This window comes from Bombus fervidus, chromosome 16, assembly GCF_041682495.2.
Source record: "Bombus fervidus isolate BK054 chromosome 16, iyBomFerv1, whole genome shotgun sequence".
NCBI classification, from domain to species: Eukaryota; Metazoa; Arthropoda; class Insecta; order Hymenoptera; family Apidae; genus Bombus; species Bombus fervidus.
Window position 1 is genome coordinate 5,932,237 of NC_091532.1, and position 15,691 is coordinate 5,947,927.

The following is a 15,691-nucleotide window of genomic DNA, read 5'->3' on the forward strand; positions in this document are numbered from 1 at the left end:
AGTCGGACAGATTTCGATGGCACGAAGCACGAGGATAGAAAATCGCGAACGACTAAATTGTGGCGCTTTCGCTTTCGAAAATATCGAGCCTTGTGATTCTTGTAATTGAGTTCAATGGTATTGCGATCGTCGAATTTTTATCTTTTCGGTATATCGCCTCTCGTTGATAGAACGTAGAAAGAAGAAGTCAGGCTGAACGAGAATTTGTTCGCAGGTCGTTCAAACTTGGCAGATTTCTTGGCGTAAGAAAAATACGAACGGGTGGGAAACGAGACAAAAAGGCAGCAGAGTTAGGAAAGGTAACGCTGGAAAAATATTTGTCGAGTGTACGATAACGAAAGAACGTGCCGACAATTCTTATTTTATTCTTTTGTATTCTGCCGATACTTTGCTACACGACCAATCACGATCGAATGGCCGAACATTTACAAGCGAGTCGAGCAATCCATCGACGATTTCGTGGTCTCGAGGAGCCAACGTTTCCTTCGAAAAGAGGAATTAAACAGCTGAAGAAAAAACAGGAAACTGCGTTCGTAGACTTCAATTGCCAATACACGGAGGCACAGAAAAGGAAACTGTTAGGAACGTTTGTTACGTTTCTACCGCGTAACCGAAACACAACTTTCGAATCTCATAATCTCTGGAATAGAAAATCGAACGATCGATTCTTTGTCACACGAATGGAAGCCAACGGGGTGTGTCTGGCGGAATATTTGCTGGACGTTGAAAAGAGCGGGCAGAAATTCGACGGAATCTGTGTGTATCGAACCGATAACTCGTTAGCCTGGAAAATTTGATTAGCAAAGTGGAGTTTGTTGCCAAACCGTGGACGAATCGTAGCGTAGTTTCCAAGGGCAGAGAGGAACAAATTGCTACAACTCGAGGAAGAAGGGTAAATATATAAAGAAGGATGGGAAAAAGGGGAAAAAGGTTGGAAGACGGCAGGAAAGGTTCAGTGGTAAGACGGCAGGAAGAGGAATGAGAAGCAAGAAGGGAAGACGAAGGAAGGGCAAAATGGTCGCATTGCGGTAGGTGAACACGTGCGTGCTTGCATAAATGAATAAGTAAACGAGATCAAAGACTGATACCTGCTAAATGACAGTACTTTATCGGCTTTTATTCGCTTGCAACGTTACGCGATCGCGATATCAAAGTGCCAATGCGTTGCTTGTTTTTGCATCGAAGAAAAAAATTACACGATGACTTTTACGCGAACAATTACGTAACACGCGCCCGAGTACAATTCTTGCAGTCTAACCGTTTCTCCGAATCAGATTTGTTCGAGTTAATTGTCGCGTAATGGCACACCCGCGTTCAAAAGTACATAGGGTGTTGCGATATGAAAAATTAAGCAAATCTGCGTAATCGTTGGGAAACTTCATTTGGAAAATGAAAAATGAGAAAACGTTGTAAAAAGATTCAACGTTACGATAAAATCGTCAACCACGTATGTGATGTATAATTTAATTAAATTTCGTTCTCGTTTATATTCATGGCGCCTCCCGATCGAGTGTTTCCACGAATTTCTGCATTTGTGTTAGGTTGTCCGAAAAGTTTCTTTCGTTTTATAAGGAAATAATAGAGGCACGACGTTTTTTATTTTATATTAGTTTATTGAATTATGCACGAACGTAATAATAGAAATATAACGAAATGGATCAATGAATTCAATGAAATAATATAAAACGGAAATTCTTGTTCATTTATTATCACCTTATGAAACAGAAGAAACTTTTTGGACGAGCTAATATTTATCGTTAGAGTAAATCATCTTTAGCGGCACATGAGTTAGAGGACAATTCAAATCATGTTGTTGTTTTGCCTCGGAGTATCAAGATCGTTAGGATACACGTAATGTAAGAATAAACAATGTCGCCGCTACGTGCAACCGTCGAACAAAGACGAACTTGAATTTTCCGACTTCCCCCCGACCGGTATAAACAAACGGACGCAAGAAAAAGAGTTACAGTCAGTTGTCGATCAATTATCAACGAATTATCAGCGATTTAATTAACGAGTCATTAGCTATCCTATTTTACGACTTATACATTGAACAAACGTCTCAGCGAATATAGCCCGTATACTAATTTATTATTTTAAATATATTGGACAGTTTCAAGAACAAGCAATAACATTTAATAAATCTCACAATTAAACGTCCTACACAAGTCCTTTGTACATTTTATAAACAGGACCCGCAGCATTCTAACAGACTTGTTCCCAAGTTGAGGCTTAAGAACGTCTCAGCGATAAAACTACCAAAGTATAAAATTTGTCAATGAAATTCAAACAAAAAGTATATATAAAAATATATTACAACGATGTATATAGAAAGATATATAAAGAGAAAGAACGAGCGTTTCTCCGTATATTCTACAAGATACCGTACGAATCCTTAAAAGTAGGCTCGTACAGAGAGAAGAGGGGAAAGAAGGAAAATCGATGGACCAAAAGACGAGAGGGAGAGCCAAGGATTTTCAGGTCACCCCAGAAACGCGTACACACGTGATAGGTTGGAGCGCGTCAAAATGCTTCCCAGCTAAGGGTAGGGAGAAAGGGTCTATAATGGCTTTAGGGAGACCAGCCTACGAACACCAGCCTACTAACACCTACGCAAAAGCAAGCACGGACCCGGTAGAAACCGTAAACAATGACATCTGAAATCATTCTATCGCCTGCTTCACCGATTCAATATCGTTCTCATCATCTTTGCATGCGAGCTACGCCTTTATAGCGAAGAGACCGCTATTTTCTTATCCGCTTCGAGGCAAGAAACGTGGAAACGTTCGGCTTCAGTCGACATATTCTCCATAGTTTCTCCATAGTTCGACAGATTTTCGACGTTAGTTAGTTCGATGTTACGTCGAACACATTTTATCGATTAATTTTACCGTATTCTTTCGTAATCTCTGATACAAGCACATTTAGAAAATATGTTAATTATGGAGAAAATAAGAAGCTTCCTGATAATGGGAGATCAGACACGAGAAACATAATAGACATCTTCCAACATGTTCCTAAGAGACGCTAAGCAACTCTAGTCACGAAGAGATGTAATGGAAATATCGCGATTATACGATTTTCCTTGGCGAATTAGGTAAACTTTGGGAAAGGCGATTAAACGCCTTTTCCTGGGAAGTTTGCCTCGAGGCAAAGCTTTCCTCGAACGATTCGATCGAGCATGAAAATCGTAAATGTAGCCGGCTCAGCTCGGAAATTATCGTGGCGGAAAATCTGGAAAGACGCAGACTTTATTCACGTCCCTTTAATATAGTTCGTCTGAAATCGTGGAATATGTAGTCCGGAGAAATTCCGAATGCAGAGACGTGTATCGATCACCTCTGACTTTTCCAACCACGCTTTTAGCGATTCCCGATAAACTGATTCCGCTCGCGTCTCAATTCCCAGAGTTTCATTCGTCTCGGTTTGTTCGTGTTTTAAAACAACAAACCGCAAACAGAGCGAGGGAAAGAACTTTAGCTTCGCTACGATCTTCCTACTCTTTTGTATTTCGTTCTTGCTCATAGTTTAGCAAATGCTTTAACACTTTAACGTTCGGAGGAAACTCTTAGCATCGTACGAATGTTAATATTGGTTGAAACAGTTGGACAATTCCAGGATATTATTTATTAATATTATTTCTAATTAATATTAGGCGCGACATTTTTCGTTTTATATTATTTTACTCAACTATGTGTGATCCATTTTGTTTTATTGGAACAAAAGATATTGCGACAACCTAACGTCTATAATTGAATCTAAATTCTATAATTATAATTCTTATTATTGCAGAGAGATTAAAAGAATATTAAATTAGATTATAGAATGTTTCGTTTTATATATATGTAATTACAGAAATAATTATAGAATTATAATTATATTTAGAAATTATAATTATAATTATAGAATTAATAATAAGAAATAATTATAGAATTATAATTATAATTGTAGAATTATTTCTGTAATTATTTCTGTAATTACATATATATAAAACGAGACATTCTATAATCTACTATCTAATTTAATATTCTTTTAATCTCTCTGTATAATTTCTAAATATAATTATAATTATAATTCTATAATTATTTCTGTAATTACATATATATAAAACGAAACATTCTATAATCTACTATTTAATTTAATATTCTTTTAATCTCTCTGTATAATTTCTAAATATAATTATAATTATAATTCTATAATTATTTCTGTAATTACATATATATAAAACGAGACATTCTATAATCTACTATTTAATTTAATATTCTTTTAATCTCTCTGTATAATTTCTAAATATAATTATAATTATAATTCTATAATTATTCCTGTAATTACATATATATAAAATGAGACATTCTATAATCTACTATCTAATTTAATATTCTTTTCGAGAAAGAAATCCTACAGTCGATTAGCCTAAGATTTCAAGTTGCATCACAATTCTTAACGATTTCGATAATTTCTTAATAATTATTCAGACGCTAAGTTAAGCTTCTCGGTGGAAGCGCCGTTGCTTATTAACGGAAGCGTTGGCGTAGAAAATTATATCGCGAGAAGGTGAAAGAATCGAGCGAAAGGAGAAATTGGAGGCAAACGAAGGCAAAAGTTAAATCGAGACTGTGAACTTGGATATAAGGCGGCTCGTGGAAATCATTAGGAATTCCAGGTGGAAGTTGTATCGTTTGGCGCGAATAATCCGCGCATCGGACCAAAGACATCGCGGGAAAAACGTGGACAGCCTTGGAAATAACTTGCACAACAACGTGTCGCGAAACGTAATCACGAACAGTCTACGCGTCACGGCAATAAGGAATCGAATTTCCTCTGTATATTTAACGAGAACCTGTTAATCGACGGTCTACTGGATCGATTACGGCAATCGCGAGCTCGTGCCAACGATAAAACGATAACTCCAATACGAATTATCGCAAATACGCGTTCGCTACTGTCTCCAGAAACGTACGTATCTGAAGGTACGTGCACCTCGGTGATTTCGAATTTGTCGTAAAAGTCAAGTATTTCGAACTACATTTTCCTCTACGTACAACCGCCGCTCGACTTTAGTTTTCAAGTGAAATTCCACTACGGTGAATTCTGCCTGTAATTGTGCGCCCGTGACAGCGTATACATTAATATCGCAATATAACAATTATTTACAATTAATTATAATTTATAGAAAGTAACAATGCGCAGATTGGGATTTTTGAAAAATGCGAGCGGAAAAATTGCGATTTGATAAAGAGGTAAAAACTTTGAAACAGCGAAGCGAATGAATTACTTAATTCATCTGCGAAGAACAGTGGAATACAGTAATGCGTACATCGTTGATTAAATAGTTAATTTAATTTTAATTCAATAGTCAATTTTAATTTACGTAAAACTAACGATCATCGATGCTGTTTTAAAGGAACGCGAACCAACTTATCGCGCAACCTGATGTTTATTCGTTTTGTCCTTCTAATTGTTTTACACGGTGCAATTACCACGGTTCGATCTTATTCTCCGATATTTCAAAGGAAAAACATTGTTGCAGCGCGACAAAACTATTTCTCGATCGTAGTCTGCCTCGTAACAATCGCTCAATTAACTCCACCTGACGCAAGCATTTTGCTCTTCGCGAATGGAATTTTCAGTCGAGTCTCTTGAAAATCCATTTTCCACCACGTTCCTCCACGTACGTATCTTTTACGGGACAATCGTAATTTTCGTTTTTCTTTCGTCCTTGTCGAACGATACGATACGATACGATACTCGTCGTAAGTTCATCCGATGCAGCTAACGCAAGTAACGTCTCCACGGTTTCCTTGAAAATATAATAGCAAGAGTCGAACGAACTTTATTATTCTGCTTTATTAATTTAATGATTCTGCTGGCAGTTTGCGCAAAATCGCATTTTCGATGATTCGTAAGCGCGCCGCTTTAATCGGCCGAAACATCGCGAGAAAGGATCGATAATGGTGGTCAAATCACAGACGAGAGAGCATTTATCGAGATTATTTGATATTAAATACAGTGGAAAGCCCTGCCACGTTCGATATCACTCGAGGGATCCTGCATAATTTCGTTGATCCCTGGATTTGCAACGTGTGATGATATAACCAGCGCGTTCGCCGCTTCCATCATATCGTATGAATAAATTTGAAGAAATTCAAAACGACCCACTTACGCAACGACTTGTCTTTTTCTATCGACCAGATACCTTGCACTTTTCATTTCGCATATAGAAAAATACGCACCTACTTTCTCCGTGATTTGTAGCGATCGTACTCGTACGCTCGCATCACGTTTCCTCCGCAAAAACATCAAGAACGACGAATAAAAAGAAATGGCCTTGGAAAATTGTTAAGTAGAGGCGAAAGAATTTCAAGAAGTAAGAATTTCTTCTTCTCGATATCACACCTGTCTTACGTAATCTCGAGCTAATTACCGCGGTAGAAACCGCTGAAGTAATCGTGGCAAACATTTAGAGGCGGAGGTTCTTTGAAAGAACGTAAGATAGTTGGGATTATTTTAGGTCGTGGAGAAATTGGTCGCGATGGCGAGTGACAATTGGTCGGCTGAAAACAAGCGTGGGCACGTCGAATCCGCGAGTTCGGGGAATCCAGAATTGCATCGTTGGGAACGTCGCAACAAACGCATCGACCGAGTCAACGAAGGATCGCACAATGCTAATCGGCGAAAGAAACAATACGCGGGAATGCAGCCGCGACCAGATCACCGTGTAGATTGTTAGATTGAAAGATTATAGTTTAATCGTGACGCGGACGCGGCTCTGTACCAATGAAATAGGTTTATTGACACTTTATCTACGCTGCGCTCTCGTCCAGAAATTTAGGACTCCGATCTGTCCTTCCACGTGCCAGTGAAGGAACTGGCGCAGACGACTGCGGAACAAGGTGAAACGAAAGCTTTTACAAGTTGTTGAATATTCCACAGCGGCTAGAAGCATAAGTCTTGGTGAGTTCGTAATTATTAGAGAAGATAGTGCAATCGTAACAGATTAAAGGAGATTAAGGCGAAAGAGGTTGGCGTAATGAAAACTTTTCTCACGTTCCACTCGGTAGAAACTTCTACTAATCCTCTCAGCACTGAATTAAATCGCGTAAACGTATAAAAATTCGCCAGCTAATATTTAGTAACGAAGAAGAAAAGAGAGAGAAGCATTCCAGAAAACGTTATTACGAATAAAATTCTTTTTATCGCTGATTGTTAACACTAGAACTACCAATAGTTAACACGAAGCTATTTCTACCAAAACCAGTGAAAATGACTGGTCTTTAAAAAATACGTCATAGTAGAATATTTTTATTTCATTTATGTTATGTAGTACATATTTGGTATTATTAATCCATCTGGGACCCCTAAACGAGGGATGACACATTTATAAAAGGAGTAGAGCCAGTAATTTTTTACTGGTGTGGTATTTCTAGCGTTAGCATCCAGCGATCTAGCGATCGATCTGGAATTTTCTTGATAACTGATATCGTATGATACGCAGTACAAATATAAAAAACGTGTGGGAAATTGTACAAAACAAGGAAACTGGTTAATTAGGGTTCGATAAACAGATTGCAGGATCCTTTTACACTTTGATAAGTACCAGTCATTTTCACTGATATTGATATAAGCAGCCTTGATACAAAATTATCTTCAGTTTGAATACATAAAAAGCAAAATAAAATTCATTATATTATTCTATTAGTTATCGTTGCGAAAGTCATTGCATCATTGCGGGGGAAAAAATACACCGTGAAATAGGAATTTTAAAATAAAATTGTAAAACCAGCCAATTTGGCTGACGTGGTAATTCTAGTGTTAAGAAGAGAACGTTCGGGGACATTGAAATATGCAGAAACGCGCAGAACGCAAGAACAGTAGCCGAGTAAAAAAGTAGCGAAAGTAAAGAGCTCGTTATGATGTTCAGTGGATGGAAGAATCTCTAATTGGAAGTTTCCATTTCTTCAGCTGCGTTCGTAAAAATATGAAACTACGATAGAGACTGCTGCATCCGCTGTCTGGTCTATGAACGTACAAGTACAGGATTTATTATCACGCGGAAACGTATCTTAAGGCCGTTCGATTAGAGCCGTTCGTATCACGAGTTCGACGACCGTCCACTTACATTCGTATCAAACGTTAAAAAGCAGAATCAGTAAAATCACGACGGTACGTCGCGATAGGTTTTATTGACGAGCGACAGACTCGTTCCTTTGGTACAGTTTTCTCGAGATCGGACTGTCCTCATTGGGAGATGGGCTCACCGGAAGAGGAATAATAAACGACGACGATAGCCACAAAGAAACACAAAGCAACGTGCTCTGTTCTTTGGCCGCTCTTTCCAGTTACCTCTCTCTCTCTCTCTCTTTCTGCTTTTCTGTATCCAAGTTCGACGGCCGTTTTCCATGCATCGGAAAGACAATAGGTAAAGAGGCGGCGGAAACAAGCTTCGTTTTCGACGTATCGCGTCGAGTCGCGTGGTTCGTATAAACGGTCGCCGTGGTTTTACTCGGAAAATGGATTTGTGCCTTTTATGGCAGAACTGGAGCGGGACCACCAGGCAAAAAGTAGTTCGGACCACTTTGACAAGGACATTTCGAGACGGAGGACGAGCTGCTCGTCCAGCCGATGCAAATCGCTTCGACACTCGTCGCCTGCTATCGAGAAATTGGAATATTTTGATGAAAAAAGGAAGAGTCGCGCCGTTCGAAAAGACGGCCTTTTGTACGTGGTAGAGCTTTCTATAGCCGAACTAACAGGCAGAACGTACGGACGATGGAACTTTCGGATAATAAAGCAATCGCTTTTACGATACTAAATTTCGTTCGTTCAAATAGAGACGAGGGGAGTTGTCCGTGCGTTTCGATGTTTAAAGAACCCGTGAACTTTACGATGTAGATAAACGACGAAATGTGTACCGTAGAATTTGAAAGCGGTCGATCAACAAGAACTCGATATGTTAGTTATATCAGAAAATGTGGCCAAGAAAAACGCGTTTAGAGTTTACACTGTGTACCATCCTCTGTAGACTCTATTATAATACTCTATATATAATTCGTTTTACGCTATAATTCGTTTTACGCTCTGCATGATTTTATAATACTAACGTTACGCGATAGACGTAATAAGGTTGCGGTTGATTAACAAGACAACGTTAAAAGGCTAAGCCAGACATCAAAGCAGGCTTACCAAGGCGTTCTTGCTGCACGTTTCCGTGGGATTATGACTGATTGCTTAATCATAATGTGGCAATCGAATCGAGGAAACGAGTATGTTCGATAATTAGAAAGGATGCGAGAGCGACAACTATCAGAGTTTGTTCTTCTTTGACGCATTCGATAGCTGTGAACGCGCAAGGTTTCTAGAAATATCGTGCGACAGTTGCCGCGAAAGTGGCAGAACTTAACGATAAAGCACGGCACAATGAATCTGAGGAATGTATCGACGTATCTAAAACAAAGAGCAACGATCTTATCACTGAAACTAATACAAACGCTATACGTAAACCGTAGAAACACATTGTGACGAAACGAACGACGTTATTTTTACTATACTTTGATCGTAATATATCGAAACAAAGAGCGCGATTAAACAGGTTGTGACGTGGAAAAAATTCGCGATGACTGTACAGAAATCGGAACGCAAGGTTAAGAATGCGTCAATGCAGTTCTTTAATCGCGAAAACGTGAAAGAAGACGATGCTGCGTATGGAATCGACGCTTTATCGGCTCCGATGTCGCATTCCTTCCTCAAGCAAAGTATCGCTACGGACAGACATTTCGACGCGGTAGACGATTTAATCGCCACTAAACGTGACGCGATACAACGCGAGTTTGCGTTCAATTCAAAGCAGCGGCAGCGTTTCCGGTTGATCGTGGATAGCGCGCTCAATTGATCCTTCGACATTCCGATTGTTGCTCCGAGCAAAATTAGTCGGAACAAACAAGCGTCGCGTGTAATGTAATGCCAATCGGAGAGAAAGCTCGTGGAAAATATTTGATTCACTGAGAAACAGAATATTTCTTTTTCAGATGGGCAGAAACTCGACTTTTAAATTCGAACTAGAAATTTCGCCTCGAAACTCTGGAAAAATGCTTCCTGTCTTTAGGGACTAACTATATTGTCAGAGAATAAAAGCACAAGACAATAGCCGAGCAGTTTTCAGAAAATCAGATTATTTATCGAAATTGAAGTCGCTAGCCGGTACTAACACCAGTCATCTTTGAGAAGAAATTAGGTTTTTATTTTATTTTTTTATCAAATTCATACCATACGAGTTATTTATAAAAAAAAAAAGAAAATGTTATTTCCTTTCGACAGTTTCGGATCGTAAAAATAGCAGAAAGTTTCGAGAAGTCTCGAGATGTCGCGTGTCACATTCCTAATATTCTTCTCTTTCTTTTATAAAAATAACAACAACGGAGGAAAGAGTAACGAGATTTTCGTGTAGAAAATTTGCAATTCTTTTGTCATGCAGATTGCACGTAGAATAGGATACGTGGTTTAAATAAAGGTCTTTTGATCAAAGGTTTCGCAGTCGCGTTTAGCACGTTCGAATCTCAACGACGCTACCTCCATGCATTTCACGCGCGTTTTTCATCCATCGTGGTCGTTGCACCTCTCCAGAAGAGCAATACGTGTCAAGCGTGCATTCTATTAAGCCGTATATCTTGACGAGGTTTTCAACGAAAAATTGCTCGAAAGCTCGAGTTTTCATCGTTCAACATCGCCCAAAGAATAGAATGAAACGCGCGAATCTTTTTATTGAAAAAAGAAAGCGTTTTACGATAGGAATCTCGATATCTAAGATTATCGTGTAAATTACATAATGATTTAGTCGAAGAAAAATTATCAACGAGAAACGGAAGGAATCAGTCTATTTGACGAAGATGTTACATCCGCCTACGGTAAACATGGACAGAGGTGTGTAGACTGTAGAGGAATTAACATCAAAGCGGGGAACGCGCGCGGGCGTGAGCCTGCCGATGTTATGTACCCCAGACGAAAGAGACAAAACAAAATTAAGCGGTCGTAATTCAAGGATACTCGAGAGTGGTGGACCTCTCGTCTCAAAGAACCATCAGCTGACTACGAAATGAGACTCGGTCGAATATTTGATTTGATTTGACTCGTTGCGATCATCGATATCAACGTAAATTCGCAACGGTCAATGGTCTAAATTTCGAAGGTCGCGTACCACTTTTCACCAAATTTTGGGACACGAATATTTTTCCAAGTGTAAATATGGATGGAAATAAATGTATAAAACGAAAGAGAAAGACGCGAGATCAAAAAACTGACGGAGAAAATTAGTTCGATTTATCGCACTCTAGTTCCTACTCTTCTACGATCAATGCATGAATGGGAGAGTCGCGGTACACTCAGCAAAATAGCGGCACACATACACTCGTGCAGCGACACGACACGGCGGCAGCATCATACCTACAACGTATTAAGCGGCATGTATCCGAAAGAAGTCAAGACGCAGGTTGATCGAATCATTGACGCTGAGATACCTGACGCGAGAGCGGAAAACCGCGACGCACCGTGTATATAATAGATGACACGATGTCGATCGTTAAGCACCTATACTAAACGCGACTAGAACTCGTGGAGAATCGCGCGGATCAGGACACGAGCAGTTTGACAGATCCGCGGGGTCGATGCCGCGCATTAATCGCGAAAGAACACCTACGAGAACTCACCGACGCCGTATTTAGTTGTTTTCGTCGTCGTCCACATCTCGAGCGGTTCGACAACGGCGCTACATCCCTTGCTAAACTGCCACCGACCACTCGTAGTATCACGAAAAATTCGAAAACACAAACATTGGGTGTGTTTGCCGCACAAGTGCCACCCTCAGAATTCTCTCTCTCCCTGCCTTCGAGCAACGTTGCCGATGGCCGCTGCAAGTCGTGGCTAACTGCCGCGCCGGCAACGCTGCTACTGCTGCGCCGGTCATGTGCTCTTCAGGAACGTACCTAGTTCACACACTTCTATATGTATATATATTTTACCTCGACTTTGATAGTTGTTCGCTTTCACCAGTGTATGTACCAATCGTATATACTACCAATATTATTTTATCTTTAATTTTTATACACTGAGGTTAAACATTTATACAATTATACTACCATGTTCTTTATATTTTACGAGAAATTGTAGTTGTTTCTTTTAGGAGATTTTCATCAAGATACGATAAAATTTTATTTATGCGAACAGATCGAGGAACAAGCAGTTCTAATAATAGCAGTTCACTATGTATATTAATATATAATGTATAGCATGATATAGCTACAGTTCCTTTTATTATTTTAAATATTATGATCTAACTGTTAGGATTTCAATTTCCTTCTTCGATACATAGAATCTAGTTTGAACATAAAATAAATAATTACATATATTATAATACACTCGTTATGAAAATACGTGTATAATTGAAATTACACTCGATCGTACTTCGGATAATAGGAGTTCGGTATTAAATTATTCGAACGTACGAGCTTCTACTCTATTTTGAAAAATTTATTAAAATTTCTCTAAAGACGGAAGAACACAGTAGTATATTTGCTTAGTTGTTTATTACTGTTGTGTACTAAATTTTATTTATATCTAAATACATGACGACCAAATTTACTACAACTTACAAGGTAAGACTCCTGTTATGGCGGATGTTTTTATGAAATCGGGAAACGGAATTTCAACAGTAACATAATAAAAACTTATCTCTACTCTTAAGATTACCGAAATAAGATGTCACAAGGTTACAAAGACATCCAGTTTTATATTCTTAAATGTATTCGATGAATTACCAATTTATTTATAATAAATACAATAATAAAGCAACAAAAATAAATCTACTATAAAAGATGTTATATTTCCATAAATTCCTGTATATACTTTTATTTACAGTTTTTTCCTTATATGATTAAGTGATAATGAGACCTTGGAAGGTGCTAAAAGTGTACCGTGACACATTTGAAACACATTTGAAATTAAACGTAGACTAGATCGAGGCTACGATGAATCAAAATATTAACGTTTCATAGATAATTTATCCATATATTTAAAAGTTGATAGGTTTTCCAAAATATGCAGCTAAATTGGCTTCCTTGAAGGCTTCCGCGAATGTCTATAAGAACAATGATAAAATCAGTGTCCGATATTCAACATTCGATCGAATATCGTTTATCTACTTACCGGATGAGCGTGACATGTTCTCGCAACATCTTCTGCACTTGCTCCATATTCCATTGCAAGAACTGCCTCATTAATCAATTCACCAGCGTATGCACCAATCATATGTACTCCCAATATTTTGTCTGTACTCTTATCAGCTAAGACTTTAACAAAACCATCCGTGTCTGCATTCGTTTTTGCTCTGGAATTTGCTATATGTGGGAATTTTCCAACTTTGTATTCGATACCCTCTTTCTTCAAATCTTCTTCCGTTTTTCCTACCCAACCAACTTCTGGATGTATATATATTACACTAGGTACGCAATTGTAATCGATATGAACGGCACCTGAATAAGTCATCATAATTTCTGTAAATTTTTAGGGATACAAAGGGAAAAACTATAATGTGTATTTCCTAACTACCTCCGGCAATGCCCTCAACCGCAATAACACCTTCGTCCTCGGCTTTGTGAGCCAACATTGGCCCATGAATGCAATCTCCAATAGCATAAATCCTATATGAACGTAATTTGTATATAATTACGGTGACGAAAATTTTCTCAACAAAGTGTACTTACGAAGGTACTACTGTTTGGAATCTATTGTTTACAGGGATCCTGCCCTTTTCGTCTCGTTCGATTCCTAAATCCTCTAATCCTAAATTTTTCGTATAGGGCCTTCTGCCTACACAGACTAAAAGTGTATCGCACGTTAAATTCTCCTTTTTGCTAGGATCTTTCGCGTTTTCGACAGAAACGATGATTTCACTGCCTGATCTTTTCGCACCAGTGACTTTTGTTCCCAATTTAAAATCCCATTTTTCCTTGACTAAAAGTTTTTGTACCGTTTGACTAACTTCGCCATCGATACCTGCTCCACCGATAGTCGGTAAAAATTCGACTGCTGTTACTTCAGCGCCTAATCTATAGGAGCAAATAAAGCAACTCAACATATCTTCTTGTTTACAACTCATACAATTAATTTCAGTATGAAATGTACCTGCGCCAAACTGAGCCTAATTCCAACCCAATAACACCAGCACCGATTACTATCAATTTCTTTGGCACTGCGTTTAACGATAAACATCCAGTGGACGAAATAATTTGTTTTTCGTCGATTTCTATACCCGGAAACGGCGTGACCTCACTGCCAGTGGCAACTATAATGTTTTTAGTATTAATCGTGCTTACTACTGAACCATCTGGACCAAGTGCGTTCACTTGATTTGGACCAGTAATTTTGCCATGACCTTTAACCCATTCCACCTTATTTTTTTTAAATAAACTAGCAATACCACTTGTTAAGGCTTTCACTGTACTTCGTTTCTGCTGCATTACTTGATCAATATTGATAGAAACATTGTCAACTACAACAGAATTGTCCAATTAGTGATTGTTAAATTATGGATATTTAAAAAAAGGAAGAAAGAATGAAAAGTATACCGTTAATGCCAAATTTTTTTAATTCTCCAGCATGTGCCATGTGATAATAATGTGAACTATTCAATAAAGATTTGGATGGAATACAGCCAACATTCAGACAAGTCCCACCTAATGTTTCATCTTTTTCTATACAAACGGTTTTCATTCCTAGTTGTGCAGCTTTAATTGATGCTACATATCCACCAGGACCAGCACCTATTACAACTAGATCTGCTTCCAAAGTACTAGCGTATCTACGTTGCTGTGCAGCTGTCAAGCCAGGTACAATACGTTTGACACATGATGGCTAATAAGAGAAACAGAAAAAGCAGAAAGTTATTGATTAAGAAAGAATTTTCTCTCTCTGTTTGCTATCGTTGCATCTGTAATCCTTAAACTTTGACAAAGTCAGATGTAGGTGACATAACCAACGAAGTAAAGAGAACGTATTTTCACATCGAATAATGAATTTAACAAATCAATTTTGCTTTCTCAAATATTTAATCAATGCTTCATAAGGAAAAAATGACCAATAGCAAAGAAAGTTAGCTAAATAGTGGAATAAAATATACAACAAAATTATTTGTCCTTCAAAATGTTACGAAATAGAGTAATATGTATGGTCTGATACGATTGTAATACATCCACGAGGTCATTTATTCATAAATATCTTTCTTTTTTACTTACTCTGACAGAAGTGGTCACCAAACTCCAAAAATTAGCTTGCATCATCTTTTTTTGTAATATACTTTACTACCCGATATAAAGGGGGTCAAAAAGGAAACAAGCTTTAGGTAGTGAGAAGCGAGCACTACCGGTTACTTCGATATCATTCAACGACCAACTCGTCTGAGCTCTGATAATTCGATATGTCGTTGGCTATATGGTTCGGACTCTATACTGCTTGATGGCGCTACTGACCTATTATGCAACACGAAATAACACTAACCCTTTCGTTTCGTTCATCTGATATATTTGAACATGGATAAGACAAAGAATAGATCAGTCATCTAAGAAGATTTCGTGTTTCGTGTTCTGAAATACCGATCGTATAAAAAAACAAAAGTTTCGTAATACTATCTACGATTTTATGTGGT

General features: G+C 38.2%; 2 protein-coding genes across 3 annotated transcripts in view; both read right to left on the reverse strand.

The window, feature by feature from the left end:
- The window catches only part of Spg (dedicator of cytokinesis spg), a 53,877-nt gene extending 41,780 nt beyond the window's left edge, over positions 1-12,097 (reverse strand). Inside the window, exon 1 of one of the 2 annotated variants that reach the window (XM_072019146.1) lies at positions 11,700-12,097. In XM_072019146.1, coding sequence (XP_071875247.1) covers positions 11,700-11,736 — 37 coding nt within the window. In that variant the 5' untranslated portion in view covers positions 11,737-12,097. The remainder of the gene's footprint in view (positions 1-11,699) is intronic. The other variant, XM_072019148.1, reaches the window with a different exon arrangement.
- Positions 12,098-12,846: 749 nt separating this feature from the next.
- On the reverse strand, positions 12,847-15,464 carry LOC139995549 (dihydrolipoyl dehydrogenase, mitochondrial). Its single transcript, XM_072019154.1, has 7 exons — positions 15,282-15,464; positions 14,616-14,901; positions 14,173-14,539; positions 13,752-14,096; positions 13,597-13,688; positions 13,195-13,520; positions 12,847-13,126 (listed from the first exon to the last, which is right to left on the reverse strand). Exons 1-7 carry the CDS (start codon positions 15,324-15,326, stop codon positions 13,061-13,063), a joined length of 1,527 nt encoding a protein of 508 aa, XP_071875255.1. The 5' UTR covers positions 15,327-15,464; the 3' UTR covers positions 12,847-13,060.
- Between the last annotated feature and the right edge of the window lie 227 nt (positions 15,465-15,691).

Bases quoted from the DNA above. Each gene is read 5' to 3' on its own strand.
- LOC139995549 (XM_072019154.1), bottom strand. From the start codon at position 15,326: ATGATGCAAGCTAATTTTTGGAGTTTGGTGACCACTTCTGTCAGA. The intron at 14,540-14,615 runs GTATACTTTTCA...ATTCTGTTGTAG, and splicing joins AAAAAAATTTGGCATTAACG to TTGACAATGTTTCTATCAAT. The intron at 13,127-13,194 runs GTAAGTAGATAA...TTGTTCTTATAG, and splicing joins GAACATGTCACGCTCATCCG to ACATTCGCGGAAGCCTTCAA.